Here is a 27,429-nt window from a genome sequence, read left to right on the forward strand (position 1 = left end):
AGTACAAATTAACAGCGCATGCAGACACCTGCAGCCCTTGTCCAACAAGCGTCTGATGTGTTTAAAACACGTCTTTCGTATTGTTACTACATTCAGTACGTTTTTATGAACCATCTCTCGCCCCCAGAACTTGATATAACAGCCATTCCTTGTGCTTACCCAAAACTAAATCAATGTGTTCCCCATTAGATTCAAAGCTGTGTTCATTGTTTCCGTGGCTTAGATTGCTGTCCATGACTCCGTAGTCGACCATTGCAAACCAAGAGGGCCTATAATTTTCCTCTTCCAATTGGAGCGACTTTATTGTAGAGAGTAGGGCATGCTTTGGTAGCAATAAACCAATCCATTCGACTATAACCAAATCTAGCCGTGAATTCTCATCCTCACTATCGAATATTGAAACGGTTTCAGAATACGCTGAGATGTAAGGGTCTTCTGAAGTAACGAGTTGTTTGCTTTTTAGAGTACATAAGGCAATCCATTCAAGTATTTCACATAGCCAACTTTCATCTTGCTGAAATTGGAGATCTGGAAGTAAACTATTCTTGAAAATAGACACACGAGGTGCTACTCCACATTTTCTAAAACCTGGTATATCTAACTGTTGCTCGTTAGAGCTCATAACGACTTGAAACTCTTCAGTTAAAACTTTCTCCAAAAACCACAAAAGCTTAAAATGCTGGTTATCATTTCGTTCCAAATTCAAACCATTTGAGATATCAATTCTTAAATTCCATTTGCATTTTTGTTTTCGGGGTAACAAAAAACCGGATTGTTTACCCAAGAGTCCGGAACGTCTGTATGTCTCGTCGGTCAGACTTAAATAAAGGGTCCCATCTGTTATGCAAATAACGTTATCGTTGTCAATCTCCTTACTATGTGTCAGAAGCAAAAACTGTGGGTTCTCTTTAATTTTATCTATGAATTGTGTAGTTATTAGTTTATGAAGAGCTATAGTACCTTCGTAGTAAGTAAAAGTCAGTTTTTCCGTCAGAGCCTGGACCTTGAGATAGTCAGATGCAGGTAGTATCAACCGCAAATTATTCACAAAATGATGAGTTCTCAATTTTGTGCAAATAATATTTTCCTCGTTTGATGGAGTGTCACATATAACTCTAGCATGTGCCACTTGAGGATGTCTTTTCATCTACTGACCAAGTTTCACCGTTGCTTAAAAATTTAGATTTCTGCTCAAAAAAAAATTATGCTTCTATCACTTCAGATTGTTCGAGATAATTGTTTTCTCTTCTAAAGATTTGGTTTATCTCTGATTCAACTTTAAACTAGACAATGAAAATTGAGATAGCCAGAGAAAAATTTCTCTCCAATTTTGAAGTTCAGCAGGCTCTTGTGGAAATTCAAAAACAGAACAGATGGGGCTTGTCTTCGAAAACAAGAGTCGACAAGTTTGACAAGAACATTCGAAACTCTCATTTGGCCAATTTGGAGCGTATAACCATGGATCTTTCTTCGTATTTAGATAAAAGCTTTGCACAAGATGCACGAGTTGATAGCTTTGTCGAACTTATAAATTTTTTAAATGGTTTTGAACTAGTCAAGGTGGAGAAATTACAAATGGTCAACCTATTACCAAGATCGTTGGTGTCTGTGTATTCTATAATAGAGGAATGTGATAGCCGATTCACCGAAGATGAGTGTGAGTCGATGCTGAACAAAATTGAGGAACTATTTCCAGTCAAGCAGGAAATTGTTCCTGATCAGGACGGTGACCTATCAATATCAAGAACCTAGTCAAAAGCGAGCCCAACATTGCAATCAACTGTACTATACTTTATTTAATATATTAATTCGTAACATAGTATAAAACTTCAGTCCTCAGACATCTGTATCCCAGTACATGCCTACGTCCGTGTTTTTTGTTGGTGTTCATAATGAACATGTTCTTTGTCCCAGATTATGTTACTCTTCATTTTCTTCATTATTTTGAGCATTGCCTTCGACACCAGCTTCCTTCATATCTTCACCGTTCGCCTTCTTTCCATTTTCCCCGTTGGCTTCTATTTTCCCTTCCCCGTTTGGCTCTATATCAGTTCCTTTTGACTCGTCCTCAGATTTTGCAGGCACCGTTGACTGAGTGATACGCTCTTGCTTTAGTTCCTCCAGGTATGGCCCCCATGAGTTCAGTACAGCTTGTGACCGAGTATGAAACTTAAAATCATCCGGCCTCTCTAGCTCAGGAACTTTCAAAATTGCCTTGAGAACCTTATGTAGTTTTGATGACCTTAACAGATCTACTGAAACATCAGTCACTTCGTTAAATTTTTCTAGCTTTTCCAAAGTGTTGTTGGATCGCTTCAGGTCTTCATATGCAGGCGGCTCACTTCGTGAAAGTAAGCTCTTTTGTAGATTGGCCCTGAAAAATCGCATCGCATTGTGTTTCTTTTCATATGTATATTCAGATTCAGGTGAAGATACTACCTTAGCTATACCTGTTGCTTTTACTCGATCTCTGGCCACTTTATTTTTAGATCTTTTCGATTTTCCTGCTTGTTTCTTCTTACTTTGCTTACTAGCCAAACGTGCAGGTTCCTTATTTTCTTCAGCGTCATCAGACTCATCTTTATTGCCATCTACAAGTTCTTCTGAGGAGTACCCCGTTTCATCCTCTTCTTCATCTTCGTCTTCATCTATGTCTTCACTTTTTCCATCATGGCCCTCGTCCTCTTCATCAATTGCCACTTCTTCATCAATGGTAGGTTCTTCTAGGGCGCGTTCATACGCAGCAGCTAATTGCTTTTTGGTCTTAATTTTCTTTGTCTTCAAACTAGAATCAATCAAATTTTTGGACAAAGGTTCTAGTGTCCCTGGACCTTGCCAATAGAACGATGAGTCTGCTAAAAATTTGACTAAAACCAAAGTTCGGCCCTTTGGTTTAGCGTCCAACACTGGCTTAGGGGCCCTATCTTCAGGAATTACTATGGCTGGCCACTTGGGATACCCAGCCATTTTTGCTAGGACAATTTCTCCAGGTACAAACTTTGCCTTGTCTGCCATTGATGGAACCTTTTCTTCTATGTGGTGGTGACCAAGCTAACAAAACGAAACGAAATGTAGACCGGAAGAAGATGTGATTATATGCCCTTGTAAGATCCTTACACCATCACTCTGGTCGTTCGCGAATTCTATTGTCTCTAGTTGTCTGAACTAACTAGAAGCTTGATTATTTGCCCCAGATATTCCGTTTTCTGCCTTGAACAACTAGGCGACTGTTTTACTTCAAGCCTTTGTGTTCTCAGCTTTCTATTTCCACTAGTGACGTTAAATCAGGATGTCGGATGCAAATCAACCAAGTTCCAGCTTGAGTGGGCCGAGTGAGACGATGTCCTCTACACTCAGCGCTAGCGGTACAGCAACTAACACCTCTAATTCCGATTCAACCGGAGATTCATACAATATTTTTGTTGGAGCAAAGCCATCCACTGTCCTTTTCTTTATTGCTTTGACAGTGGGGGCTTGTATTGCCTTACTTTTTCTGTTTTTTACCCTACGGTATTTTGTACGTTCCCGGTTGGGCTTATACGTACCGTCACAATCCTACAGTATGAGACCAACATTTGTGGAAGGAAGAAATGGCAATCGTTTTGCTGTCTTTCCTTCCACAATTCAACAACAGCTGATATTCTCTGGACGAAGAAATTTTACCATGTCTCCGACTCAACAAGGAGCATTACCCGGATCGTTTGGTCCGTATGGTCCTTATGGTATAACTTATAGAAGAAGGAGGTATAAGAAACGAAAAATGACTACAGACGAGGTACAGAAGTTATTTCCAATCAAGACGTACGGTGACTGGCTCAATGGGGGTAAAGAGGAAGATGAGCGCAACAGAGACGAAACGATGATTATTCATGAAAACTCATCTGACACCTCGTCTGTGATCTTGGATAATGATGAAGAACCTAATGTTCCAAATGGATCGAATCGGGTCGAAGGCCAAAATCAGAACCAGGAGAATTTTTTTCCTATGAAAAAGGAGATAGACCTGGGAATGCCAGACGAGAAAGATGAACTTCACTTTGATTCGGGCACATGCGCCATCTGCATTGATACACTAGAAGAAGACGAACTTGTGAGGGGCTTAATATGTGGCCATGTGTTCCATGCAGACTGTTTGGATCCTTGGTTGACTACCAGGCGGGCCTGTTGTCCCATGTGCAAACGAAATTACTATATGAAGGATGGTAATATCCAGTCATCTCAAGACGCCGACGATGATGATAATAACTCATTAACAAACAATAATATTAATGACAATAGTGGACTAGACCCTTACAACAGCCTATACATTCCACGTACTGTAGGCTACAGAGGACAGTTATTACTCTCTGTAATTGACTATCTTCGTCAGAGTCAAAGGCTGCAGGACACAGTCCCCGAATCGCCCATAGCGATTCCTGACAATAACATTACTGAGCTTATAGGTTCATCCCCTCAGGATACAGCGGCAAATTTGCCAACATCCACGAACTCCTCCCCAGATAACACGCGTGGCAATGAAGTTCCAGGTGCTGGTATACCCAATCCTGCTAACAATAACAATGCCCTCAACTACTTGGCCGATGCTTACAACAACTCAGACTTGTACAATTTACAAGAGGAGGCAACTAATAGAACAAATAAATGGTGGAAGTTCATTTTTGTACTATTCTGGCGTTCCTTGGGAGTGAAGAAACATGACTTATATCTTTACTTTGTTGTTCGAATTTATGAAGAACGGAGAATCGGAAGGCTGGCTGCTGAAGACCAAGCAGCAGGAAGCTCATCAAACGGGCAAGAAAGAACGGCTACGGAAGGGCCTTTAAATTCTTCAAATAATACTGTCGATAGGGCCGCCAGGATAGTTTAGTGCCACTGTAGGTATGTATGATTATGGTAATAGGTTAAGCTTATTAAAGTACAACACGTTTAGTCAGTTCAGTCCTTGTTAAGTGCAAGATCGGCGGCTTGATTTTCCAACTCTTGTATATTCTGCCCATCATCATCAGACTGATCTGCCAAAACGTGAAACAAAGACTGTTTGACACGATGAGCATCTTTTTTCTCTTGAGGGACAGAAGTAGCCGAAGCAGATGAAGTGGGCCTAACTTCTTCTTTTTTCTGTGCGTTATTTGCTCTTAGTGATTCCCATCTCAGTTCAGGTTCTGGTTTCTTAGGCTTGTTGGCTTTAGAGTGCTCTCTTGGTTCTTTGGCTTTGGGAACGGCCGAACCTCTAGCACTCCAATCAAACTCTACCTCTTGCTTTCTCGGTCTAAAAGGTTTTTGCTCCCTTGGCTCGCCTGACTCCCTTTGTTCCCTTGGTTCTCTTGGTTCTCTTGGAGTGAATTTGGGGACCGCTGTTCCCCTTGCACCCCAATCAAGTTCTGGTTCCTCTCTTCTGGGAGGTCTTGGCTCTCGTGACTCTCTTGATTCCCTTGGCTCTCTTCCCTTGGGTACAGCAGTACCCCTAGCACCCCAATCCAGATCTATTTCTTCCCTAGGTTCTCTTGGAGCTCTTCTTTCTCGCACAGCAGGTTGGGCAGATCCACGAACGTTATCCCAATCAAACTCATGTTCTTCTCTTGAGGTGGAGGAAGGTTTTTGAGCGGATCCTCTGGCATTAGACCAATCGAATTCCTTAGTAGATTCATCCCTCTCGGGAGAAGCCACAGAGATGTAGATTGATCTGCCGTTAAATGTGAGGCCCTCACTGTTAACAGCCTGCTCTAATTCACTTCTTTTATTAAACGTAACAAAAGCAAATCCCTTTGGCCTGTCGTGAATTACATCCATGGGCATTGATAACTCTACAATAGAGTCAAATGTGAGGGATAGAACATGGTCCAGCCATTTGGCAAACGTCTCTTCGTTGATATCCCAGGGCAAGTTATTGACAACAGCCTTGTAGGGGCCCGATCTGGGAATAGGGTAGTTCACTCGATCTCTCTTTAATGTACCAATTGGTGCTTTAGGTGGAGGTAGAGGGATGGCAGTGGTTAAGGATACTGCGGACATATCAACGTCGTCATCTGCCCAGGATCCTCCAAACGAGTCATCCTCTAGGAAGGACCCAAGGTCCATCTTGGTCATCTTCTTAGGTGCTAATTGACAAGTTAGTAGACAGACTTTTATATCTTGGTGAGTTGGACTTACCCATTTGTGTTTTTTATGGTTAGTTGTAATAATTGGCAAAAATTTTCGTATTTCAGAAAAAAAAGTAGACCAGGAATCAGCAGTATCCTTACCTCACGTAGATTATGTAATCAATTCAACTAGCGAAGTAACGCTGAATCGACTGCTTGAGAGATGGATTAATAACTTGTAACTGGACAGCCACAAAATCCGCCTCATTGTGTCCAGTTGTAGAGCTATGACCTGAGGCTGGAGTGTTAAGCTACAAGCGTATGTTCACATGATGTCACTAAGATGGCCCAAACTAAAAGTACGAAGCGCGATTTCCAAACATCTGAAATTCCTACCTAGTTCATGTATTGCTAGTTCATGTTTGGATATAGCCCAAATTCAATTTTAAAAAGCACACTTGACCTTAACTAATGCCATTTGAAACTCCTTTGGGAGACATTTTTTCTTTGGAAGTTATATCGCTTTCAAAAGTCAACGTTGTCTTTCTTGGATTTTTCTTTTCATGTTTGGCTTTATATTTTGTCAATTGCGTGCTACAATGGCAGTTAGGTGTGCAGTTTTCAATCTTGTCTATTTTAAGAGGCCGGTTGACCAATATAATCTACTCAAACTCTGATTTTTCTGTATCCATTAAATCCATAAAGATTAGAGTTAATTGGTTTGAACGTAAGGAACAGTTTCTGTTGATTGCTGTGTCCCATGTTAAGATTGAGATAATTTCTTCCACCAACACTAACAGCACTGAACAAAATATTCACAAAGAAAACAAAAACGAAATCACTCAATCTGAATTCGAAGAATATCTGTACTTCTATCCCAAAAACCTATGGAAGAAACGGGTGGTGTCGTTTTTCTTGAGGCATGTCTCAAATTTCACAATTCTAACCAAGACTATTTCAGTTAGTTATCATGATCAGCCTGAGCTTCAAGTTTTTTGTCATCAGTTGTCTTCAAAGGCCAGTTTTGCTAACATTTCAACTTCATCTAACACCCTTGCTCTCAGAATTTCATTAGTAGTAGAACTGGATCGATTGTTTTTGGAGGCCACTGATCAATTTTCTGATCAAACGCTAGTTGATCGGATCACGTTTAAAACTCCTATCTTCTTGGATTTGAAGAAAGGTTTTCTTTCTGAAATTGCTCCTATCCTGGTGATACACTCAATGAAGGTACCGTACTATAGATTCTTGGTACTGTTTCAAAAGAATCTAAAATTTTTTTCGGAAGGTAAGAGCGCTTCTAATTTACAATTACAAGTTTCCCACAAAATGGCATTTAGAGAGAGGCTTGAGAAACAGCTGAAGATAGTGCAGTTTTTTAAAACATTGTTTTTTAAGGTTGAAGTTTTAGTTAACGACCTTTCAATCGATTGCGTCCCGATAATACATCACGATGACCTCAGACTAGCTCACTGTCTTTCTTTTCTACAAGATGATAATGTTATTTTTCTTAACTTTGGGTTCAAGTCAATAAACCTTTATCTATCAAGACTACAACCCACAGATACAGGATACGATATTCACTTTGATCGACCAGCTACACCACTACGTTTAATGATGACCGTACTAGAATCAGTCATTGAAGCCGATTTTGCCAATACGAATTATTTTCAACCTCATGATCTTGATTGTTCCAAAACTTATGAACTTTTCAGAGTTCCGAACGTAAACTTCACAACACATTTGAGCGGGTTTAGTGAAGCGTTTAGATACTTGGATGAAGGTGTGCTTTCAAAAACTCAATGGTTAAGCAACCTGATTGTGTCTAATCCAATTCTAGATGTTGGAACTGATAAGTTAGCTTTTGTAGTAAGGTCATTTCTCAATCTTCGAAGACCTTCGCAAGATACAAAGAATAATAAACTTGATAAAGAAGAGTCAATATTTTCGAAGTACTTTTTCTTTTCTTCAAACATATGGCCATATCTTTCCTTCAATCTACTAATTAGAGATCCAATGCTTGTGCTGAAGCGAATCAACACGGAGAGCAACATGTCGAATTTGGTTATCGCTTCCTTTTCCATTGTAGAATTGGATCTTCAGTCGCTAAGAGAAATAGACCCCAACGGCACGTTCATATTCGAATTAGCCTCAAAGGTTAAAGCTTCCGGTTTTAAGATAACAATTGACAATAAAATTTTTGATCACTCTAAGAGCAGAAAATGCTCTACTATTAATGACTATTTGAAGTTCTCTCCAAGTTCAACGATAGTAGCACAAATTGAGATTTCATCCTTAAGAAGCCACTTGAAAGTCATACCAAAGCTAGACTGCAAAACTGAGCTTTCCATTGTCACTACCAAATTAACGTTCCCTAAGTTGACCCTATTTGATAGCTTCTGTGCTATTGTTGACGATGTGAGATACCATTTGTATGATAAAATGATAGTTCCTTACTCGCCTCGGGATTCGGTCCACGAAAGTGGTACCGACATCAGGAACATTATTTTTAATCAATTGCCAGAATGGTTTTCCTCAGTTAAACTCAGTGTTTCCAGTTTTTATGTGTTGCTAGCATCCCGTTCTCTACTAATCCCAAAAGAGTTAACTTCTCAATTGTACATTGAAAATGTGCAAGATTACGTGGACCGTTCTCTACGGCAATTTAGTATATATTTGAGCCATTTCAATGCTGAGCTGCTGAACTCTGGGGCAGATGATCGAAGCCAAGCGTCCCCAACTGAGTCGTCAACTGGAAGCTCAAACAACGATGATGATAGCGAAGGGAGCCAAGGGGATTATAGAAGCGAGTATAGTAAAGGTGGTGAATCTCTTAGTGATAATGAAGATCAATACTCTTTTTGGAGATTCGATTCTATGTTTTCATCTTTATCAGCCACTGTCCATCACGAAAATCACAAAGGAAATATGTTAAAACGTTCAAGGATTTGCACAGTTGACCAGATTATTATCCAGTCAAAATGCATTAAACTCCCCGAAAAAAGTCCTTTCGTCAGAATCTTTTTCAAGTTTGGCCAGATCAATGCACATGTAACATTGACCTCAATGTTTATTCTACTTTCAGCCATTCATCTGCTCAAATCAACTATGATACAATCTTTAGTGGAATTGTTCCAACAGGAGAGCTCCACTGAACAAGATAAAAATTCTACTCTGCAAGAAGTTAAACTTGGTGACAGATTAATTTTGAGTTGTCTGGTCAATGGTTACCGTGTAAAACTTGGAATGTCAAATGACTTTAATACCCTCATTGATGGAAACAAACTTAAAATGATCTACAATGAGAATCAGGATGTCATAATTAAGAACACTCTGTTTCGACTTCACGTTGAGTCGCCAGCAGTCAAAGGGTACTGGGCCCAATTTGTTAACATACAAAAAGCAGCTTTAATTATCCGTCTGAAAAAGTTTTTAGATCCTGAAGATTCAAAGTCACACATTTTGGAGGGTTCTAACTTGGGATTCCGTCTCAATATTCCTAACCAGTTTGTGTTTCATCAATTGTTTGATAATATGATAACCTCGTCAAAAGTAATACAGCATTTGCTGCTTTCATTGACTTCAGATTCTGCAGAGGATATTTTAAAAGCACATCCTGTGGAGCCTATGAAATTTCCAAATTGTAAATTCACTTCTTCAAGACTTGTTCTTACTATGGAAGATGATCCTTTTGAAGCAGAGTTGGGTATGATATTCAAACTGGGTTTGATAGAACAAAAAGCTCGTTTGGCCAAACGTAATTCCTTCATTGAAATGGCTAAAGTGTACATGAATGTTGTCAATGATATTGATATTGAACAAACAGTTGAGCAAATAGAGGTTGAACTTTTGAATCCTCTGATACCTCCTACAGACTCTCTCGACACAAAGAAGCTGCCTAGTTGTTCTCTTCATGGCGAGGGAACCTTCGAAATGAAGAGAGGACTGAGATCGAAATTGTATCGCTTGAAAAGGCAAATTTCATTAACCTGGATATCTACGATCAAGCTTTGCAAACTACAGATGAAAAAGATCATTACAAAAAACTCAAAGTTTTTGTATGGTCCTCTAGGAAATTCAATATCGGATGAATTTGATAGAAAATTAATTTCTGAATTGATCAGTTCACCGTTAGTAACCTTAATACTTGAAAGTCCAACCATCATCATTCAAAAGCCTACGTTTAGTTCCTTGACTGATTATCTTTACAGAGTTGGGAAAGGTTTGCCTTCAGATACTGAATATGGGATTCTTGCTCCAATGAATCTTAATGTGTCTCTTAATGAGTTGAGGATCCATCTCAAAGATTTTCCTCTTCCAATGTTGTACATCCCAAAAGCAGAAACAGGAAATACTTTGGAATTGTCAGGGAATTTAGTTATCGCCGAGCAGTTTTTTGAAGGGCCTGCCTCCCTTAGAACTGCTTACGTTCCACTTGTTAGAAACGCAACTGAAGAGAACAGCGGCAAATTTTACTCTTTAACATTGCTGAAAACAATCGCTTCGGTAAAAATATTTACTGAATTAGGTCTTATCATCAATGGTAAAATTCCCACCAAGATTAATTGGTGTATTTCTTACAAACCTGCCATTCAGCAGGTGATGACGAATTTGGATGCATTCTCCAAACCTCAACTTGATCCTTCTCCAAAAATAGGATTTTGGGATAAAGTGCGATCAATCTTGCACGGAAAACTTATCGTCAATTTCGAAGAGGAATCTTTTTTACATTTTTGCATTAAAGGATCTAGAAGCCCTTATGAGCTATTGAACGAGTCAGCAGGATTTGTACTTGTTTTTGAGAGAAATATTTGCCTCAGCATTAATAAGAATAATAACTCCACCGAGTTGATTACTGTTGAAGCAGGAAAAGTTTTATGGGGAATTCCAAACCATCTTAGTGAACCTCTTCTTGTTTGGTGTGCAGAAACTAAAAACTCTGTGTTTCTTCCCACCTCAAAAGCCTTTATAACCGATACTGTCTACTATTTTTTTTTGAATAGTGTAACAGAAAATGATAGACTATTCATTTCTAAGTTGAAAAGTGAATATTTTGAGAAAATCAATATCAAGCTGACAGGGCAGGTCCGTTTTGTGTTTGGCTTTCTCTTTGAAAGAGTGGGAGACGATGGCAAAAGGACAACTCAACTCCTTCCCCATTATAAAGTGAAGATGAATAACCCAAAATTTATTGACAATCTGGATACCTATGATGCTTACAGAGGTTTTAGGAGTGATTTCATACATTTGACAATAGCACTACATTCCAATGAAGCTTCTGAACACTCGAGAAATAGTATTCATTTGAGTCCCGGAACTTTCAGTCTATTTTTCAAATGGTGGAAACTTTTCAACGGTGTTCTTGCTCTTCCGATAAGGAGCGGGAAACTTTTCAACACAAGGGGAAAATCTCAGAAATTTTCTGATTATCTCTACACAATTAAATACCAGTTCTTGATAGAACCACTCTACATTGCACACGTTTATCGAGAACGTGAGTTCTCCGATGGGGATACAATTGGTGCCATTGGCCTGTTGGGAAAAGTAGACAAGTTTGTCATAGACCTACATCAGAGAAAGGAAGCTGTGCTAAAACAAAATCAGAAACTAGAGCTTTCCGAAAAGATATTCAAAATGAGAATGTATCTTGGAGAAGCTTCTTTAGACTCCTTAGATCTTAGAGTCAATCAGGCACTGTTTGCTAAACCAAAAAAGGGAGATGCAGTTGAGTCAGAATGTCATGATGTACCTGGGGAAGAGAAAGTTAAAATAGTTGTTCATGATAACGATACTGATTGGTTTGATTATGATGATTATAATGAATGCAACCTTTCGTCTTTACGACACCAGGCCTGTGCAGTGAAAATACTACCATTATTATCGTCTGCTAATTTCAAGTATTTCAGAGATACTGACAGTGGGGCTAGCTCGTATACGAATCCTTCAAAGTCTGATTCCATTGAGCCGTTTGGCAATGAACCTTCTCATAAATGTCTTATCAATTCAGCTGAGCGATCGGAGGTTGCCTCTGATGCTAGCAAAGAGGGGAAATTGAAAGATGTAAAGTTCAGCAATGAGTTCATTGTAAAAGATATGTTGTTCAAGTGGACTTGTGAAGGGCGTAACCTACTTTTGAAGTATATTCACGAGGTCTCTTTCATGAAAGAGAGAGGGAGTGTGTTGTGTTACGAGTCATTTTCCAAGGTTCAAAAGATCGTCGAGAGTAGCCAAAGTAGCGATTCTGATAATGACTCGTGTACTAATACGGAATCTCCATCAGCCAAGACAGATCTTTCAGATAAATTATTCGTAGATGAAGAGGAGTATCTGAGTTCTGACGAAAGTGTTCGCAATTTTTTTGAAGAGCTTCGCAAAATAAAGCTTATAGATGAAACCAAAGGAGAATGTAACCAGGATTACTTAGTTAAGCTCATTTCCCCCCAAATTCAACTGATTACTCATCCACATTCAGACACAATGATGTTAGTTACTACTCCATTAATAGAACTTCAGATTCTTTCACTTGGAGAAGTCAGCAAGGATGTGAATGAATCTGACGGTATAGGGTACAAACATATCAAACTGGAGACCAGATATGGAACACTGCTTAATAATGCCAACGTCTTTTGTCTTCAGAAAAGTCAAATTGAAAATGGCAAGCTCCCAAGGAGTATATTCAATGACTGTAGCTACGGCTCACTAGAATTATGGCCTCCATTTCTTTCTGTTGAAGGAATGGAAGATGAAGCAATGTTAGACCTTCAACTTCTTGAGGATACTTCTATTGTAATTCGTTACGACAGAATGAACAGGCTTTTGAGGTCTAACGAAGACAAAAATGATAAACTTTCTGTTGACGTACCAAGCGTTATGACTTCAGTTAACTCCAAGGAATTCCTCTCCTCTTACAAGATAGCAATGGAACTTTTGCTTTACGTTGAACCCGTGAATAAAGAACTTCGTGAAAAAATACACAAATTTGTTCTTGCCACAGACTTCAGCAATTTGAAAGGCATTTCGAAGGAGATATTAGAAAAACATCAAATGCTGAATGCATTAAAAGATGTTACACAGAACTATTACTTTCGACGAATCGTGCTAGGGGCAGCTGAGAATTTGGAGTTGCTCGCAGTAGAAAAGGCTACTTCCTCTTTAACAGAACAGCTTTTCCTTTTGGTCAAAGTCATATTAACAGGGGGATCATCTATTCTTGACAATAAAGAGGCACTTGAATGGCGAATCCAAGCAGATAGACTTCTCGTGACTATGTTGGACGTGAATCAGACGCCGTTTGTTGCCCTATCCGTGGAGAATGTTTTGTTTCGCAGACTAAACTACGATGAACGGTACTATAATCTAATGGAGGTAGACAAGATGTCAGCTTATAACCTTGAAGGGCAAGTATATTTCCCCGATCTGTTAGCACCGATGGAGCAGAATGATGAGGATGAGACCTCATTTGTGAGAGTTCAATGGGAGATGTATAGAAGCGTCGCCGGCATTCAAGTTTTCAAGAACTTTGACATACATGTCAAACCCTTTAAACTTCAGCTTGAGCAAGAACTAGGTGAAAAAGTGATTGATTACATATTTCCGGAGCATGATGTGAAAGTTTTCGAAACAAGCACCAATTTTCAAGAGTTTACAGATTTGCAAAAAGAGTTGTTTCAGCTTTCGAGTGAAGACGGGGGAATGTTGTTTCAGGAGTACCCCACTTCGGAAGAAGATAATACTGCAGATGGGGATGTCTCGTCTTCATCCTCGATAACTGGAAGTTCCATTCTTGAAGAGGAAAGTTCGGTTACTATTGCATCAAACAGTGAGACAAATCCAGATAGCATAGAAAAGAGGTCAATTTCAGCAGGAAATGACTATCTCAGTGTTATGTCTTACAGAGCTGAGACTTTCGCCGTCTTCAACAGTATCAAAATTCAAGATCTTGTTCTTTCTATTACATTTAGAGGTATTGGAGTCTTGAGGTTGATTAATGTCTCAGATTTTGTATTTCGGGTCCCAGATCTAGAGTTAAGAAATAAGATATGGTCGCTAAGGGAGTTGGTCAACTATTTGAAGAAGGCAGTGCTTAAAGCATTGTTAAAGCACACTGGATCTTTACTCGGGATAAGTTGAAAATAAAAAAGCGGAGAAAGAAGGTCCCTTCGATTCAGAAAAACCTAGCAAAGATAAGAAATATGTAGTCAAAGATAGATTTTCTACGTCTTTTCTTATATCCACGTCAATACTCAAATTACAATAGTCTTTAGAAAATCAGGTATCTATCAAAAATGCACCTGTACGTGCCGCCTCTTATTCTGTTCTTGTTCACTTTCAGCTGGGGATATTGTTTTGTGTTTTCTTTTGGGTTTCTTCTCTTCTATAACTTGGTCATTCATAGCCAATTTTCTGGGATCGAATCCAGCGATTCCATTCATTGAACTCTTCTCAAATGTGAGAGTGCGGCTAAGATAGTCCTTGTCAAACGGTTCCAGCTTTACAAAATCTGGGGGAGGTCCAAATACTATTGGAGAAAGGTTATGCTCTTTTGAAATATAGTGCTTACCTAAAAGGTCTGATATGTGACTTTTGTAAGATTTTCGCAGCTTGACATCCTTAGTGCCATCAGAATTGGTCCTTGCTACTGACTTGGCTATCTGGTCTAAGTTAAAAGTAGAAATGAAGTTCAATTGAGGAGATGGATCTTCTGTGTCGTAAGTCGCTTTAATTTTAGTGCTGTACAATCAATCAATAGAAAACTTATACTTACCTTTGTCATCTATGAAATAGTATGTACTCTGAGGAGGCTCAGACATGCCTGATTCTGATAAGTCAAAGTTAGATTGAGATAAACCTATGTAGTCATGAGATTAGATAAGCAGGGAACCGATTTTTTTCCTCCTTTATATCACGTGTTTAACAGCAGGGCTACGCCGCTAAAGAATTAGGAACACTTGGTAAGCACACGCATAGCTGGTAGAATTACGGTGCGAAAAAAATTGAACTTCATATTTTCCACAGGTAAGAGATTAATATCAAAGGTATGTAAGAAGAAGAAACTGTATCAAAGTCTGTCAAACAGTGCTAGCAAGGCATCTATTGGTTTAGTTGCAATCTCTTAGCGTTCATTCAGTTAAAAAAAGAAGAAGAGATGGTGTTTAGTTTGATTTTGGGCCGGCTTTTTATGGCAAGTGGCTATTTGATTCACAAGGACGACACCAAGCAACCTAAAATTGGAACACAATGCGTTGCACTATTCCAGTTAATAAACTTCTTCTTGTTATCACTGTATTCCCAGACCTTTGCGGATTTCAATATCAAATTTTCATTACTAACATAGCTTAGATGTCTGAAACTTCAGCCCCACGTCCAACGATTGTTAAGAAGTACACAAAGAAGTTCAAGCGTCATCATTCTGACCGTTACCACCGTGTTGGTGAGAGCTGGAGAAAGCAGAAGGGTATTGACTCTTGTGTTAGAAGACGTTTCAGAGGAACTATCCGTCAACCAAAGATTGGTTACGGATCCGACAAGAGAACCAAGTATATGTTAAAATCTGGACACAAGGCCTTTGTTGTTAACAACGCCAAGGAATTGGATGTTCTTCTGTTACACAACCAGCAATACGCTGCTGAAATCGCTCATGCCGTTTCTTCCAAGAACAGAGTTCACATTTTGGCCAGAGCCAAGGAGCTTGGTATCAAGGTAACCAACCCTCAAGGTCGTCTCAACTTGGAGGCCTAGAGTATATAGGTTTGTAATAATGGTACATTTGCAAGTTTTTTATCATTAGAGCCGTCTATCTCAGTATTTTTGTGTATGCCAACATTTTTCTATTGGGAGAAAAATAAGTACAGCATCCAGTAAATTCTACTTTAGGTATAGTATGTGAATATGATTGCTCAATAGTTCGAAAACATTTTATTTTTTGGATGGTATTACAAATGTTATAATAACTGGGGATTACAAAGACTCATCATCAGCAGTAGTTACTTTCTTGTTATGTCTAATCTTGAAAAAGCGGATTCCACTTTCATTCTGAGTAGGAGCTGTAGGTTCACCGGCCAATGGGGGAGGGCTCTGGGAATCAAGGTCTCCGATATCCTGTTGTGTTCCGACAACTGGAGCGCCGGTGTTGGGTGGTATTCCTTGTTGTTGTTCATAGTTTTGTTGAGATGCCAAAGCTTCCTTGTGTCTTCTATAAGCTGTGGTGACAGATGACGTACTAAGAATTGCCACGGTTAAAAATATAGCAGCTACTGCACCCCAAGTGCATCCAAGTTGATTAGCAGAAATTTGGGTTTCCACTCCATCGAAGTGATTTCTAGCTAGAACAACCACGGCAGTCATCAAAGCAGCACCACCAGCTGTGAAAAGAGTCGCTAAGAACAAAAATAGAGCTAAAGTGACCCTTGCAGATTTCAACACACTAGATAAGAACGTAAGAATGAAGGAAACGCCGGAGAAAATAAGTCCCAACAATAGAAAAACGTTTCCGAATCTGGAAAGGAAGAAATAGGTGTCTCTGTTAGAAATGAAGTCTGAGTTAAGGTTCTCATCACCTTCGAAGTTATCTTCCGGGGAAATTGGGTAAGCGGGTCCAGTTACACAATCTCTGTTCCTTCCATCAACGTTCTCACATAAACCCCAATAAGTCCAGCGGGCCAAATCGAACGGAGTCTCAAAATCAGTAGTCCTTACCTCCAACCAGTAGAATCTGTCAAATGGGTAATGGTCTGTGCCTCCTGAAAGGACCACAAATACAAGTAGCAAAACGGTACCTGCCAATAGAACCAAAGGAACTAAACGGGTTAAAAGTCCAACCAATACCATTATGAGTTGGTACTTGTTTTCAAAAAGATTACTTAAAACGAAAAAATCGGTAGAAAAGTGTTTATTGGGGGAAAAAAAGAAGAAAAGCGATATTGATGAATTTAGTAATCCTTTATATTATTATTGTTTTTCTGACCCTTTTTGAATATTTACTTATTTATGGTAACTCCTATGTAAAATTGAAAACACAGCAAACTACCTAGAATGGGATTACTGGCCTAATCGGGTAGGTGAAGTGTTTGGAAAACACCGAATACAGACAAGACTGCCAAATCGGGATTCATGCTTCTATTGGTTTCGCACGACTTTGTGGATGCACAATTCTTCTTTCTTCTGACGCTTCTGGTCGTGGTTCTCCCAAAAACGAATCCTCTTATATTGTGCAAGTGGAGTTGCTGTATCGTGCTCGGATTCAAGGTCAGACTCTGCCATGGTTGACGAGCTAGTTGCTATGGTAGATGCTAATGAGGTTTGATGGGCACCTGAAGTAGTAGGAGTGTTTGTAGATGCAGTAAGACATAGTTTATTTGTAACTCTTCTTAAAGAAGGAGCTATCATGCTGGGTGGAAATCTGTGGGGTGAAGGATGAGAAACGTTGAACTCAAACCTTTCAGGAAGTTGTCCAATATCAGTAAAATTCGTTGGTTGTCCTTGTACTGTTAAGTCATTCTGTTCGGTTGGGTTTCGTGTTTGTACCTGTATATTCTGAAGATCATGTTCAGTTGTACCTTCCAAATCATGTTTTTTCCCTTTCAGCCATTGTTTGATGTCCAAAACTGTTTTCGAATCGTCTTGCAAAAAGTCCAAAAGTTCATCCACGCAAACTTTATAGCCAATTTGCTTCAGTAGGTTACTCTTGGTGTTCGAAAGTCGATACAACGCCGCCACAGATTTGGCAGCGGACTTGAATTCATCATTCAAAGACTCGTTTATCGTCTGCATTGTGTCGTCATTAATTGGGTGTTCCGACGGAAGGTTGGTCGAGAGATTCGACAAATCCATATCGTTTGTTGTATTTACTTGCGAGATTATGATATACTGGCTAAGATACACTTGATCTTATTTTTCTTCTAAGAACTTTGTCAATGCACGACCTAGTCAAAGAGAAAAAGATTGTTCTAGCTCGCTGCACTTGACACCTCGAATGAAAGCCGAAGGTCAGAAGGAAACCTATAGGCGCGGCCTTGCTCCTCAACCTGGCACCTTTCCGACCTTCTCGCAGAACTACATACCCATCAACGGAACTAAGGACTGAAAAGTTCCAGTGTTGCCAATACCTTTTTTTTTTTAAAAAGAATCTCATTCATAATTTCTTGAACATCGTTGTGGTTCTAAGTTCTTTTTTGTGTCAGTTCAACCTGTTTTTACACATTGTTACCAGTTAAATCTGTGTCAAGGCTTCCTTCGCATATCACAGCTACACTTGTAAGAAAAAAGACAAGTAAAAAAATACCGTTCTCTTCGAAAGTTCAACTGGCAATAATGAATACGACTCTACTGGCTAGCTCTCCCACAACTAAAACAAAAAGGCGATATTCGCACGATGAACCTACTCCCAAGAAACAGCAACGTAGTAAGTTGGTATCTATTGACAATACCAACGATCAGAAACACATCGACCAGCTTAAGAACCAGTACCCAGTATTTCATCATCCTGATGGAGGTTTTATTCAGTTCACTCCTAACGGCAATATCCGTACCATTTTTCAGGATAACAAACAAATTTCGATTGTGGAGACTAGTTCGTCTTTTGATTTGGCCCACATAGACAAGGGAATAGATGGATATTCCGTTGTTAACCAAGACAAGTTCAATGTCGCTACGAATAATTCCAGCAACCCAAGCCCTTCCAATGAAATTGAAGCATACATGAGAGAGGGCTATAATAACTCGAAATACTATTATTTGGACTCTGAAAACGATACTGCGAACAAAATGGCATACTATTTTAACGATGATGACGAAGACTTTTCCGACTATGAGTGACTTTTGAGGTTTGTCCGTTTAGTTCTATAGTGCATGTATATTAATGAAAACAGATACTCTGGCTTAACAATCGCAGGATTCAAAGGTAAAAAAAGAAAAAAAAAAAGAAAGGCTAAAATCAATCTACCGGTCTCAAAACTTTACAACAACAGCACTATTTCGTCGCTACTTTTTGTTGAGGTCCAACCTGGATGAAAGAACGTCACGAACTAGTGTTTTGGTCGATTGTACCATTTCACTCTCATCCCAATGTACGTTGTTAATAAATTCTTTAGACCCGTCGCGCTTCGATTTTCCTTCATCTGTAAACACTGACAATTTGTGTTTCAGTAACACAAGATGACAGGGAAGTCCCAACTATTATCTTTATTCCGAGACTCGAAGGAAGATGAGCTGTTTCATGACACATTAATAGATCCGAATTTGTCAAAGAGTTTTGAACTTTCCCCTAAGAAACGCATACCCAGCCCGGATGATAACCCTTTCAAGGTATCTCACACTACCAATTTCAATCCAATTCCTTTGCAAACAATCAACAAAAATGCCCTAAATTCAAGGACTAGAGCCTTTTCTATCGAATCAGTTGATGCAGCAGGGGCATCATTACATGTTTCAGAGCCACGGGTCACGTCTCGTCATGCCAATGAGCATCCTAAAGACAAGTTTAAAGTCTCATTGACACCAGCTCAGAGAGTGGAGAAACACTCCAGAATATCGAACCCGTCCATTAATGCACTTGAATCCTATAGGTTTGAAGAACTTGTTGGAAGGGGTGGATGCGCCAAAGTTTACAAGGCTATTAATAAGGTTAACAAACAACTTGTTGCCATCAAACAGATCGAGATTTCCTCCAACACCAAAGTAGAATTTCTTATGGAAGAGATTGACTTCTTAAAAAAGCTAAAACACGATAACATAGTCAAGTATCATGGATACATAATGACTGAATCAAACCTCAACATAATTCTAGAATACTGCTCTCATGGCTCACTTCGACACTTATATAAAACAAAGTATAAATCTGGAATACCCGAGCCATTGGTGCGTAACTACATCAGGGAGACATTAAACGGCCTAGTATATTTGCACAATAAAGGAGTTATTCATAGAGATATCAAAGCTGCCAACTTACTTCTCGACGATAGGTATAGAGTCAAGCTAGCGGATTTTGGAGTTTCACAACAGCAACAAACAAATGAAGAGCAGCAACATGATAATATTTCCAATCAGTCGAAACGCAAACCACAAATACGTGCGGATGGTTCTCCATACTGGATGGCTCCTGAAATCATCCTTTTGACTGGTTGTTCAATTAAATCGGATATCTGGTCATTGGGTGCCACTACCTTAGAACTTTTGACAACAAAACCTCCCTACGATGATTACGAACCAATGGTTGCTTGTCATGCCATTGGTACTCAGGGATGCCCTGAACTACCTTTGACACTATCTTTGGAGGCCAATAAGTTTATTGAGCAATGTTTGGTGATGAATAGTGAAGAGAGGCCAAATGCATCAACGCTATTGGAAAATAAATGGCTTCATTTTGAGGCCAAGGATAAAAACTTACTGATTGGGACAAAATCGCCTTTTGTTGAGTCTGACTCTACAGAGTTTGAGGTTGACTTTATTAAAGATCAACAGCTTAATTTTGATCGAATACCGTCTCGCACAAGGATTCCACAAGACTCAACTCTCTTATACAGTAAACACAAGCTACTTTCATACTCAGAGACTAATGAGACAAGAACTGAAGCCGAAAAGAATGAGCAGATGCTAAAAAATAAAAGATTATCGAAATATAAAGACAATGAGGATGATGCTTTTGATGATTATACCGAAGATATTAAACTAAAAACGCCTACAGAGGCTGATATAGATAATCCTTTTGTGAAAATAGAATACAGCGATGAGAATAAGGAAAAGGTGAAGGAGAAATTGGAACTTCAAATAAAAGCAATATTCAAATCGCTATCTCTGTTGTCGAGTTCCTCCATAAGTGAACTATTCAGACTATCTACGTCACTAAAAGAATTGATCAACGAGTTTCCTAAACTTGTAATTCCCATGCTAAATGGTTCCAAGTTAGTTATCCTTCTGAAACTTTTGAATCTAAAACCTAATAATCAACATTTGGTTCAAGTGAATCTGGATATTGTTTCCTTAATATTACAGCACAGTGGTGACGACCATGACAGTACCTGTGAACTCAGGGAAAATTTCACAATGATTGGGCTGTCAGATACTTTAGTTACTTTGTTTGAAATGAACAAGAACAAGATTTCTCTTCGAATCCTAGAAATTGTACAGCAACTGTTTTCAGAGGAGCACCAGCAGAATTTGACTATTTGGAGACTTTTTATTTCCTCCAATGGAATTAAGCTACTGATCTATTTTCTTAAGATTGAGATCAATGTGGACATAACCTTCGTCAGAACAGCAATTGATTTGATCTATAAACTACTGAAGGCCTTGAAGAAAGAAGAACACTTTACCATGAAGGAAATGGTTATGAATCTGTTCAAAGATCAGAATTTAACTTACCTTTTAGACTTGATTACGGTAGCTTTTGTTGATGAGGAGAACGAAGATATCAAGGATAGAAGAAGAATAGTAAGTAGGATCATGTATGTACTAAAACAGTTTTAAAACAATAATGTCAATCACCAAGTCTGATGCACAATCGGCATAATATAGTTAGTTACCGAGTATAAGCATTCGTATATCCTCTTTCGAGCATTTGATGTAAGATTGAGGCATTGAGTTCCAAATGATTTTCGTGCCGTTCTTTTCCTGGATTCCTGCTAGTAGTCCCCAAATTTGCAACGATGATGAACTTTAGGAAAAAAAACCAGTCTGAAAATCCCAATGATTTTGATGACTCTTCGTCTGTTTCTTCAGGGGAGTTCACGTCGGAAAAGGAGAAAAATAGAAGACCAAAAGAGAATAGTTTCACACAACAAAAGTTGAAGGCAATCAACCCAATATTTACCCCAAGAACTATCATTCCGTCAATGCTGGTACTTGCTATCATATTTATTCCACTTGGTGTCGCTATGCTGTATGGATCTTCTAGGGTAGAGGAGCTAATTATACAATACCAACAATGTGAAAGACTGGCGAGCAGAGATTACTATACGGAGATTCCGGAAGAGTACGTGGATTTCTCTTTCCGAACCAAGACCACTGTGCGGCCTCAGTGGAAATACTCACTAAATGAGAGTGAGTCTGATCCTGTTGAACAAGGAATTTGTCAGGTACAGTTTGAAATTCCCAATAACATCGGTTCACCGGTGTTTTTCTTCTACAAATTGTACAACTTTTACCCTAATCACCGAAGATATGTGAAATCCTTCAGCGAATTGCAGTTAAACGGAGATGCTGCATCCTTGAGCGCAATCAAAGACGCAGTAGGTCAAAACTGTCAGCCACTGAGCGAGAATGATGATGGTATCAAGTACTATCCATGTGGACTGATCGCCAATTCGTTGTATAATGACACTTATACGTATCCAGTGGCTGTAAATGGAAGTGAGGGATTGGATTATGAGATGACAAAAGATGGCATTGCATGGAGCTCCAATCAAGCGAGGTTCAAGAAGACCAAATACAATCCCAATGAAGTGGTACCTCCTCCTAATTGGGTTAAGATGTACCCTGATGGGTACACTGAAGACAACATGCCTGACATTAGTACGTGGTATGATTTTCAAAACTGGATGGCTCCAGGAGGACTGCCGGTGTTTAGCAAGTTGTACTTCCGAAATGATACTCACTCAATGCAAAGGGGGTTATACGAAGTATCTGTTGGTCTACATTTCCCTGTTCTCCCCTATGATGGCAAGAAGGCCATTTACATAAGTACAAGGTCGGTTTTGGGAGGAAAAAATTCGTTTCTGGGCATTTCATGGGTGGTAGCAGGTGGCGTTTGCTTATTATTGGCCTCAGTCTTTTTGTTGGTTAACATCCTTGTTCCAAGAAAAATGGGTGATTTGTCCAAAGTAAGTTGGAACAAAGAGCAGTAATCACCACGTCATTTTATATGTATCTTCGTTGCTACTTCTGAAGCAGTTCCGTTTGACTCACCAATCATCACGATTGTACCCATTCTTTACTGCGGAGTAGGGCTTACCCATAACAATGATTTTGAACCTGTAATCATAGTCACGAAATGGATTTGGCGAGCTTCTAAACTTTTCTCATATTGTTTTGACGCCTGCTTTTATGCTGAAATGTGCTAGATCATTTTTGGTATGGTTGGGATCGTTTGATTTCGTTGCCATTATAGGCCAATTTCTTATATGAACAAGGTTCACTGCAAAATACTTGACGATTATCCTTTTACGATTTTATGATTTTCCAGATCATTGGAGCAGAGTTATACAGAAATTGATCCTTCAGCACAAAGAACCGATTTCAACCACCACTTGTACAGTTATACATCTATAGGTCCTGATTGGTTCATGAAAATAAAATCATACGCTGGTGGTAATTCCGCACTAAATCTTGAATATACTTTCATAATCAGTAGCAAGAAACTTCGAACTACATTGTTAACAATTCTACTCAATTTGTGAGAGAGAAGTACTCCGCCCTAAACATTTGCAGTCTTCTTCACAACCTTTAAGGTGGGCCATACTGACATAGAATATAAGATGAAAAAAAAATAAAAAGATTGAAGCTAGGAAGAAATAAGAGCTGCACAATAAAGGGAGGAGTAACCGTGAAAAAGCACAAAGTGTGTGTTTTTTTCAATTATGTTCCTGTGTTTTCGACACGGTATTCGTCAGATCGTATGTACTCGACCTCACTTCATTTTACCCCATATTACTGATTTCGTGCATTGTTTCGCGCGTAAGACCCTTGGTCATTTTTGTTTAATGATGATCCCTTTCGTTCCCTACATCCGCAATTATCGCTCTTACTTTAGAGGTTCCGCAGGCTTTCTCGTATGCGATTGCACAAGTATTTGGTGTTATAGTACTATAAAACAACTGCCACTTCTCCGTTTTCTATAGCCCAATGTCCATGTAGTGGTTCGTACTTTGAAATGTATAGTTTTTGCCTTTCGGGCTAATTCAATCAATCCCAGTTTGTTACGTAATCAGGACGATTTAGCACCCGGAAAATGTTCCTTCCCCGATTCTACTGTTGTTCCACCCTTGTTTAATCTTTCTCAAAATAGCAAGTATAACTTGAATATTTTGATACTATCTCCACCTATAAGATACCGCTAGGGCTGCCGACCATGAGTCACAACAAGGAACAGATCCCGTCATTGCTACCCCCCACGTATCAAGCGTCACAAGATTCAGCAATCGACGAAGATATCCTACCTGATTATTCCTCCTCTCTCAACTACAATGGACTAATTATGCTTAAACACGAACTTACTACACCGTTTCAACTTCCCAACAAGCAGAGCGAGTTAGATTGGGAGCCTTACGTGATGGAGTTGAACTCAACACAACTGAACATATACAAATTGAAAGACATCAAACTATGTCATTACGTGAAATACTTCTTCGAGAATATGCTTGTAGAAATGTGTTTACCGTTGTCCGCAATGCGGCATACTTCAAGATTCGACCCACACTTGAACATAAAAAGTGGTAAGTTAACCAGAAAGTCTCCCAGTGTGAAGCCCGTTAACGCAGTAAAAGTCCCGAATTCGGTGGGGCTTAGAGGACGTCTCAAAAACTTTGTGTTCGGTGAGGCGGATACCATTGTCGATGATAGACGTCTACCCTTAATAACTAAACTAGCCAAGCAGGATATGGAATCACCTGAATTCCAGTTGGTGGCTGAAGTTTTGAATCATCAGGACGAATTTAGCGATATCTCCTCAAATTCTAAGAATCAATATTATGACAAGATTCAGGATATCAGGGGAGAATTGTCTAAGAGCTTGACATTGCAGCGATGCCAAGTCGGCTCTGCTTCTGATCATATAGCTCGACCGTTTACAATTCGTATGCGTTGTGAACTGCAACAGTTTATGGTATGTTGCTACAATCCGTACCAGTTTATAAATTGGTACTACAAGCTAGTCTATGCTATCGATATTGCTCTTCCACTCGAGTTGAGAGAGTTCAATCAAAAGAACTGCAAGACGATTCCAAGAAGAAGTAGACGTATCTCCGCTGGTAGAAGAAACACGTTTGCTTCTCTGAATGATTACAGCTCCTCGGACATAGCAAGACCTAGAGCGAATTCTGTTCCTGTGAATGCAGCTGATAGGCGGAATAACGTGCCTCAAGATGTGGAAGAATTGGAAGATGATGGTTATGACTACGAGATATTCGAAAATTCACAATCCGAAAGAACAATCGATGATTGTTACGATGATTCAGAAAAAAAGTACCATGAACCTCCCAGTATACCTTACAGTAACTCCTTTGTCACATATTCTAGTTATGAGGAGTTTCTTAATCTAAGATATGCAATCAAATGTATCAAGTCGCTCAAGTTGAAGAAACCATGGTTGGGACATAAAGTAACTTTTAACTTTCAATACATTGAAAGCCCAGACTATTCGGAGTCCGATTCAGATGAAAGTATTGTTATTAAGCCCCACTTATTGAATAGTTTCTCTCCTTCAAATGTTTGCCTTCCAGAAAAGTTTAAATACCAGGATTTTATCATCCAAGATAAAGGGTTATTTTATGTAGAATATTAGAGAGTGGTTCTTTTTTTTTCCCTAACCCATCTGGATAATCGGTGTAGTTAGTTAGTAACCAATATTAGCGTGCGCGCTTGGACGTAGAGTACACGAACATTAACATAAATTGGACTTGTTTGTCACTAATTGCGGTGGATGGCTGATTTACAGGGATTTATTAATCATAGCTTTCCCAATCTGCCTAGTTTGGAAAGGTTAAATCTCACTGCAGATTCAATCAGCCAAAAAAGAGAAACTTTGGTTTCTAAATTCAACCAAACAAGCAGTGTACAGATTGACAATGCGGTTCTTTTGGTTAGTAAAATTAAGGAAATACTTGGCTCAACCGCTTCAGACGATGATAAGATCGGACAATTAACCCAGTTAAGACATGATTATGGAAGCACAGATTTTATGGTAAACGTCATTCAAAAATTTCAGGAGTCTGTCGCAATCAGGCGTTTACAAATGAAATCTTCTTTACTAGAGGCAATTCAACATCAGGGCCCATTTTCAATCAACTCAATCAAGGAGATTTCAAGCAATGCTTTTCAGCTCGCTGATTCAGATGTCAATGATTCTTTGCATGACACGATAATGGATTCGATTGAAGAGAAGAAAGCTCTTCTTAATGAACTGTATCACCGTATAGATTCGTGGGATAAAATGGATTCTAAAGACATTAGTCACTTCGTTAATATCAATTCACAGTTGCATGATCTTATTGTGCTACAAACTCTTGACCCAGTACTTTCTGCTTCGAAATTGCATCTAGTAGCGTTCGAGAGCTTACTCTCCACCAATTTGCAAGTTAAGTTTGCTTTTCATTTCTCCGGAAAAAAGAAGACCAACAATATAAGCAAACCAGAGTGGTGGGTAGACTATTTACTGAAATGGCTGGACCAGCATGCCTCCCTTTTTAATTTGCATTTTAGTGTGTCATTAAAGGACACTATTTACCAAGAGACTTTCTTCATAGATCATTTGATCACTGCTGTGAGAGAGATCTGTAGAGAAAAAATATGCTCTGATTTAGACATGTTGTTAGCACATGAGAATCAATCCCTTCTTACTCATTTCATTGGGGAATTACGAAGATTAGATAAGTCACTGTCTGACAACTTTTACTGGAGTTCCTCAGGTTTTATTGATACTTTCATCTTGGAAAACGATCAAGTGTTTGCTACTTGGCTGCAAAACGAATGCCGGTTCTCGTTCAATCGTTTTGATGATATTATTAACACTGATTTACAAGCATTTGAAATTGATCTAGATTCTAATCTAAAGGGAGAAGTTAAGTCAACAAAATCTTCTTTGAACTTGAAAATTCTGATAGAAAACACTACTAAGAATTATGAGAATATGAACAACCTCAACAAACAACTCAAATTTTTATCTGAAATCCAGCTGGCACTACTCAATAGCTATTACCAGAGATTGGAAGAAGGTTTGAAAAGCTTTGAGTCTATCTACATGAAAAGACCAATAGATCACAATTCCAGCTTAAACGCTTCTTCCATAGAAAGATTATTCAGGATTATTTGCTCATTAAAGTTCATGATTTTTCAACTGGAACACTGGTCACAGGAACTTGTTTTTGTTAGTTTATGGGAGGTTATCAACAAGGATAGGTCAGCCACCGATAACTCTAGCTCGACTACTTTTTTTTACTCCATAATTTCACATTATCAAAAGTTAGTAAAAAAATAGCAATCATGACCTAATTTTGATAATGGAGAGAGAAATTCAATCACTAATGAAATCATATTTCTCATTGAATGATTGGTCCAGTATTGAAAATCCGGATAGCTCATTGAGTGCAGAACTAGAGTTCCCTGTTAAGGCTTTAGCCAACATACTCACTTTTGTCGAAAA

At 39.0% G+C, this 27,429-nt stretch overlaps 15 protein-coding genes across 15 annotated transcripts; 9 read left to right on the plus strand and 6 right to left on the minus strand.

Annotated features, from left to right (window-relative positions):
- Positions 1–103: 103 nt before the first annotated feature.
- PAS_chr3_1050 (Hypothetical protein) lies at positions 104–1,147 on the minus strand (the record flags this gene model as incomplete). Its single annotated transcript, XM_002493246.1, has 1 exon — positions 104–1,147. One exon carries the CDS (start codon positions 1,145–1,147, stop codon positions 104–106), a length of 1,044 nt encoding a protein of 347 aa, XP_002493291.1.
- A 143-nt stretch (positions 1,148–1,290) lies between these two features.
- On the plus strand, positions 1,291–1,752 carry PAS_chr3_1051 (RNA polymerase III subunit C17; the record flags this gene model as incomplete). The annotated part of the gene is made up of 1 exon (XM_002493247.1): positions 1,291–1,752. The coding sequence occupies one exon, from the start codon at positions 1,291–1,293 to the stop codon at positions 1,750–1,752; it is 462 nt and encodes a 153-aa protein (XP_002493292.1).
- Positions 1,753–1,920: 168 nt separating this feature from the next.
- On the minus strand, positions 1,921–3,015 carry PAS_chr3_1052 (uncharacterized protein; the record flags this gene model as incomplete). Its single annotated transcript, XM_002493248.1, has 1 exon — positions 1,921–3,015. The coding sequence occupies one exon, from the start codon at positions 3,013–3,015 to the stop codon at positions 1,921–1,923; it is 1,095 nt and encodes a 364-aa protein (XP_002493293.1).
- Positions 3,016–3,289: 274 nt separating this feature from the next.
- On the plus strand, positions 3,290–4,867 carry PAS_chr3_1053 (Hypothetical protein; the record flags this gene model as incomplete). The annotated part of the gene is made up of 1 exon (XM_002493249.1): positions 3,290–4,867. One exon carries the CDS (start codon positions 3,290–3,292, stop codon positions 4,865–4,867), a length of 1,578 nt encoding a protein of 525 aa, XP_002493294.1.
- A 68-nt stretch (positions 4,868–4,935) lies between these two features.
- PAS_chr3_1054 (Translation initiation factor eIF-4B, has RNA annealing activity) lies at positions 4,936–6,087 on the minus strand (the record flags this gene model as incomplete). The annotated part of the gene is made up of 1 exon (XM_002493250.1): positions 4,936–6,087. The coding sequence occupies one exon, from the start codon at positions 6,085–6,087 to the stop codon at positions 4,936–4,938; it is 1,152 nt and encodes a 383-aa protein (XP_002493295.1).
- A 464-nt stretch (positions 6,088–6,551) lies between these two features.
- PAS_chr3_1055 (uncharacterized protein) lies at positions 6,552–14,210 on the plus strand (the record flags this gene model as incomplete). Its single annotated transcript, XM_002493251.1, has 1 exon — positions 6,552–14,210. The coding sequence occupies one exon, from the start codon at positions 6,552–6,554 to the stop codon at positions 14,208–14,210; it is 7,659 nt and encodes a 2,552-aa protein (XP_002493296.1).
- Positions 14,211–14,359: 149 nt separating this feature from the next.
- Positions 14,360–14,890, minus strand: PAS_chr3_1056 (Subunit of the RNA polymerase II mediator complex; the record flags this gene model as incomplete). The annotated part of the gene is made up of 2 exons (XM_002493252.1): positions 14,360–14,781; positions 14,845–14,890. The coding sequence occupies 2 exons, from the start codon at positions 14,888–14,890 to the stop codon at positions 14,360–14,362; spliced, it is 468 nt and encodes a 155-aa protein (XP_002493297.1).
- Positions 14,891–15,419: 529 nt separating this feature from the next.
- PAS_chr3_1057 (60S ribosomal protein L32) lies at positions 15,420–15,818 on the plus strand (the record flags this gene model as incomplete). The annotated part of the gene is made up of 1 exon (XM_002493253.1): positions 15,420–15,818. The coding sequence occupies one exon, from the start codon at positions 15,420–15,422 to the stop codon at positions 15,816–15,818; it is 399 nt and encodes a 132-aa protein (XP_002493298.1).
- A 219-nt stretch (positions 15,819–16,037) lies between these two features.
- On the minus strand, positions 16,038–16,907 carry PAS_chr3_1058 (Putative integral membrane protein; the record flags this gene model as incomplete). The annotated part of the gene is made up of 1 exon (XM_002493254.1): positions 16,038–16,907. The coding sequence occupies one exon, from the start codon at positions 16,905–16,907 to the stop codon at positions 16,038–16,040; it is 870 nt and encodes a 289-aa protein (XP_002493299.1).
- Positions 16,908–17,195: 288 nt separating this feature from the next.
- On the minus strand, positions 17,196–17,909 carry PAS_chr3_1059 (Hypothetical protein; the record flags this gene model as incomplete). The annotated part of the gene is made up of 1 exon (XM_002493255.1): positions 17,196–17,909. One exon carries the CDS (start codon positions 17,907–17,909, stop codon positions 17,196–17,198), a length of 714 nt encoding a protein of 237 aa, XP_002493300.1.
- Positions 17,910–18,389: 480 nt separating this feature from the next.
- PAS_chr3_1060 (Hypothetical protein) lies at positions 18,390–18,893 on the plus strand (the record flags this gene model as incomplete). Its single annotated transcript, XM_002493256.1, has 1 exon — positions 18,390–18,893. One exon carries the CDS (start codon positions 18,390–18,392, stop codon positions 18,891–18,893), a length of 504 nt encoding a protein of 167 aa, XP_002493301.1.
- Positions 18,894–19,232: 339 nt separating this feature from the next.
- PAS_chr3_1061 (Protein kinase of the Mitotic Exit Network) lies at positions 19,233–21,542 on the plus strand (the record flags this gene model as incomplete). The annotated part of the gene is made up of 1 exon (XM_002493257.1): positions 19,233–21,542. One exon carries the CDS (start codon positions 19,233–19,235, stop codon positions 21,540–21,542), a length of 2,310 nt encoding a protein of 769 aa, XP_002493302.1.
- A 179-nt stretch (positions 21,543–21,721) lies between these two features.
- On the plus strand, positions 21,722–22,918 carry PAS_chr3_1062 (Membrane protein of the plasma membrane and ER; the record flags this gene model as incomplete). The annotated part of the gene is made up of 1 exon (XM_002493258.1): positions 21,722–22,918. One exon carries the CDS (start codon positions 21,722–21,724, stop codon positions 22,916–22,918), a length of 1,197 nt encoding a protein of 398 aa, XP_002493303.1.
- A 1,223-nt stretch (positions 22,919–24,141) lies between these two features.
- Positions 24,142–25,572, plus strand: PAS_chr3_1063 (Hypothetical protein; the record flags this gene model as incomplete). Its single annotated transcript, XM_002493259.1, has 1 exon — positions 24,142–25,572. One exon carries the CDS (start codon positions 24,142–24,144, stop codon positions 25,570–25,572), a length of 1,431 nt encoding a protein of 476 aa, XP_002493304.1.
- A 138-nt stretch (positions 25,573–25,710) lies between these two features.
- PAS_chr3_1248 (uncharacterized protein) lies at positions 25,711–27,264 on the plus strand (the record flags this gene model as incomplete). The annotated part of the gene is made up of 1 exon (XM_002493260.1): positions 25,711–27,264. The coding sequence occupies one exon, from the start codon at positions 25,711–25,713 to the stop codon at positions 27,262–27,264; it is 1,554 nt and encodes a 517-aa protein (XP_002493305.1).
- Between the last annotated feature and the right edge of the window lie 165 nt (positions 27,265–27,429).

The sequence above is a fragment of the Komagataella phaffii genome, chromosome 3 (genome assembly GCF_000027005.1).
Source record: "Komagataella phaffii GS115 chromosome 3, complete sequence".
Classification (NCBI taxonomy): domain Eukaryota; kingdom Fungi; phylum Ascomycota; class Pichiomycetes; order Pichiales; family Pichiaceae; genus Komagataella; species Komagataella phaffii.